Here is a 3428-nt window from a genome sequence, read left to right as displayed (position 1 = left end):
CAGAACTGCCCCAGTAGCACCACCAGCAGATCCAGTGGAGGATCCCATCATGGAGGAGCAGGGCGAGGTGCCTGTTCCAAAGCCAGCCCCGGTAGATTTCATGACAGCACTGGGCTTTCAGGAGTTCATGGGCCGTATGCTGCAATTCATGGACACTATGGCTCAGGATGGTTTATTTCCAGTAGACCCAGCCACATCTCAGGCAGTAGGGGGAGCACAGACCCCTACCGGGCACGCAGCTGTAGTATATCAAACTCTGGGCACACTACCCGTGGGCGGGGCCCTTCTAGTTGCTGCAATAGCACTTGAGCCTAGACCAGTTGCGGATGGCGATCTGCAGAAGCTACTGGACAGATGGACTAGGCTACACCCTCCTATCTTCGGGGGTGAGTGGCATGAGGACCCCTAGGACTTCATTGTTCGGTACAGGGACAGACTGTACTATATGAGGATATTAGAGTCCCATGGAGTATATTTCACCTCTTTCCAGCTGGAGGGCAGGGCCCGTAGATGGTGGCAATCTTACCTTCTTAGAAGACCAGCGTTTTCTCCTCCCATGACTTGGGATCAGTTTACACGGCTTCTATTGGACAGTTATGTTCCACCCTCTCAGAAGGAAGAGTTGCGTTGTCAGTTAGAGCAGCTCGAGCAGGGTCAGATGTTTGTGACCGATTATGAGGCGAGATTTTTTGAGCTGTCTCGACATGCACTTATGATACTTCCTACGGACGCAGAAAGAGTGTGGAGATTTATTGCGGGGTTACACCCCAGTATTCGGGCTAGCATGGCCGGGGAGGTTGAGATGGGTACTGATTATCAGCTAGTGGTAGAGATTGCTCGGAGGATTGAGGGATACAGCCAGAGGGGTAGAGAGCAGATGCAGTAGGACAAGAGGACCCGATTCTCGAGAGAGTTTAGAGGTGCCCCGTCTAGGGGCAGAGGTCAGTTTGGGAGGGGTCAGCCTAGCAGGCCCACATATCCAGCACCACCACCACCTCCTCGGGGTGCTCCAGCACAACCCTATTTCAGTGCTATGCCAGGTAGTTCTTATCACCCACCAGTTCATCAGGGTTCTTCCAGTGATTATTTCAGCGCCATGCCAAAGAGTTCATACCGCCCACTAGCCATTCAGGGTTCTTCTAGTGGGTATTCATGCCATCAGGGTCAGACTTCGGGGCAGCAGTCTATGGTACCGAGAGATTGTTACGAGTGTGGAGATCTGGGTCACATGAAGAGATTTTGTCCCAAACTTTGGGGCAAGGTAGTACAGTAGGGTCATCAGCCTATGATTACAGCACTAGCTGTCCGACCGCCCAGAGGTGGAGGATAGGCAGGTAGGGGTCATCCTAAAGGTGGAGGCCAGGCAGGGGGAGGTTAGCCAGCTATTGTTCAGCCAGGCGGAGGCCAACCAGTCGGCGCTCTAGCTAGATTCTATGCTTTTCTGTCCAAACCAGATCTAGTGGCCTCAAATGCCGTGATCACAGGTATTATTTCTGTATGCGGTAGGGATGCTTCAGTACTATTTGATCCAGGTTATACCTATTCATATGTGTCATCTCTATTTTCTCATTTCCTGGATATTCCTCATGAGTTCTTGGGTACTCATGTTTATGTATCCACTCCTGTAGGCAATTCTGCGATTGTGGATCGGGTCTACCGGTCTTGTGTGGTTACATTATGTGGTTACGAAACTAGAGCAGACCTTCTGTTACTTGATATGATCGACTTTGAGGTCATCCTAGGCATGGACTGGTTATCCTCATATCATGACATCCTTGATTTTCATGCCAAGACCGTTACTTTAGCGATGCCAGAATTGCCGAGATTGGAATGGAAGGGTTCCTCTGTTAGTACATCTAGTCGGGTTATCTCTTTTCTAAAGGCTCGACATCTGGTCGAGAAGGGTTGTTTGGCGTATCTAGCATATGTTCAGGATACAACCGCAGAGTCTCCGACGAGTGATTCAGTGCCAGTAGTCTGGGAATTTGCTGATATGTTTCCTTCTGACCTTCCAGGCATGCCGCCAGATTATGATATTGATTTCTGTATTGATTTGGCTCTAGGTACCCAGCCTATATCTATCCCACCGTATCGTATAGCTCCAAATAAGCTGAAGGAGCAGCTTGAGGAGTTATTGGCAAAAGGGGTTTGTTAGACCAAGTATATCACCTTGGGGTGCACCAGTGTTATTTGCGAAGAAGAAAGATGGAACTATGCGGATATGCATTGATTACCTCCAGTTGAACAAAGTTGCCATCAAGAAAAAGTACCCGTTGTCGCGTATTAATGATTTGTTTGACCAGTTGCAGGGTGTTTTCTAAGATCAACTTGAGATCGGGGTACCATCAGTTAAAGATCCGGGACTCAAATGTCCCAAAGACTGCCTTCCCTACTAGATATGGCCATTATGAGATTCTAGTGATGTCATTTGTCTTGATTAATGCCCCAACAGCGTTTATGGATCTGATGAACCGGGTGTTCAGGCCTTATATTGATTCCTTCGTTATTGTCTTCATTGATGACATCTTGATTTACTCACTTAGCCTGGGGGAGCACGAGCAACATTTGAGAGTGGTGCTTCAGACATTGTGAGAACAGAAGCTATATGCCAAGTTCTCCAAGTGTGAGTTTTGGCTAGAGTCAGTGGCATTCTTGGGGCATGTTGTATCAGGAGAGGGTATTAAGGTGGATCCCAAGAAGATTGAGGCAGTTCAGAGTTGGCCTCATCCCACTTCGGTGACTGAGATCAGGAGTTTCCTGGGGTTAGCAGGTTATTATCGTCAGTTTGTGCAGAGCTTTTCATCCATAGTAGCACCTTTGACTAGATTGACCCAGAAGGGTGCTCTATTCCATTGGTCCGATGATTATGAGGCGAGATTTCAGAAGCTCAAGACAGCTTTGACCACAGCACCAGTTGCCTTCCGGATCGGGGATGTATACAGTTTATTGCGACGCTTCACGAGTTGGCCTGGGTTATGTCTTGATGCAGGAGGGGTGATTTATTGCATATGCTTCACGTCAGCTGAAGATCCATAAGAAGAATTACCATGTGCACGATTTAAAGTTGGCCACGATTGTCCATGCTCTTAAGATATGGAGGCATTATCTGTATGGGGTATCATGTGAGGTTTATACTGATTATCGCAGCTTACAACATTTGTTCAAGCAAAGGGATCTCAATTTGAGGCAACATAGATGGCTTGAGTTACTGAAGGATTACAACATCGCCATTCTTTATCATCTGGGCAAGGCAAATGTGGTCGTAGATGCCTTAAGCAGGAAGGCAGAGAGTATGGGTAGCTTGGCATTTATTTCAGCGGAGGAGAGGCCACTAGCTCTAGACATTCAGTCCTTGGCTAACAAACTTGTGAGGTTGGATATTTTAGAGCCCAGACGAGTTCTTGAATGTGTTGTTGCTCAGTCTTTAT

General features: G+C 47.9%; 1 protein-coding gene across 1 annotated transcript; it reads left to right on the top strand.

Moving 5' to 3' along the window:
* Positions 1 to 445: 445 nt before the first annotated feature.
* On the top strand, positions 446 to 2155 carry LOC138904395 (uncharacterized). The gene is made up of 2 exons (XM_070192897.1): positions 446 to 866; positions 1455 to 2155. The coding sequence occupies exons 1-2, from the start codon at positions 446 to 448 to the stop codon at positions 2153 to 2155; spliced, it is 1122 nt and encodes a 373-aa protein (XP_070048998.1).
* The last annotated feature ends 1273 nt before the right edge of the window (positions 2156 to 3428 follow it).

This window comes from Nicotiana tomentosiformis, chromosome 2, assembly GCF_000390325.3.
Source record: "Nicotiana tomentosiformis chromosome 2, ASM39032v3, whole genome shotgun sequence".
Lineage (NCBI taxonomy): Eukaryota > Viridiplantae > Streptophyta > Magnoliopsida > Solanales > Solanaceae > Nicotiana > Nicotiana tomentosiformis.
This window is presented reverse-complemented; position numbering and strand designations above follow the sequence as displayed.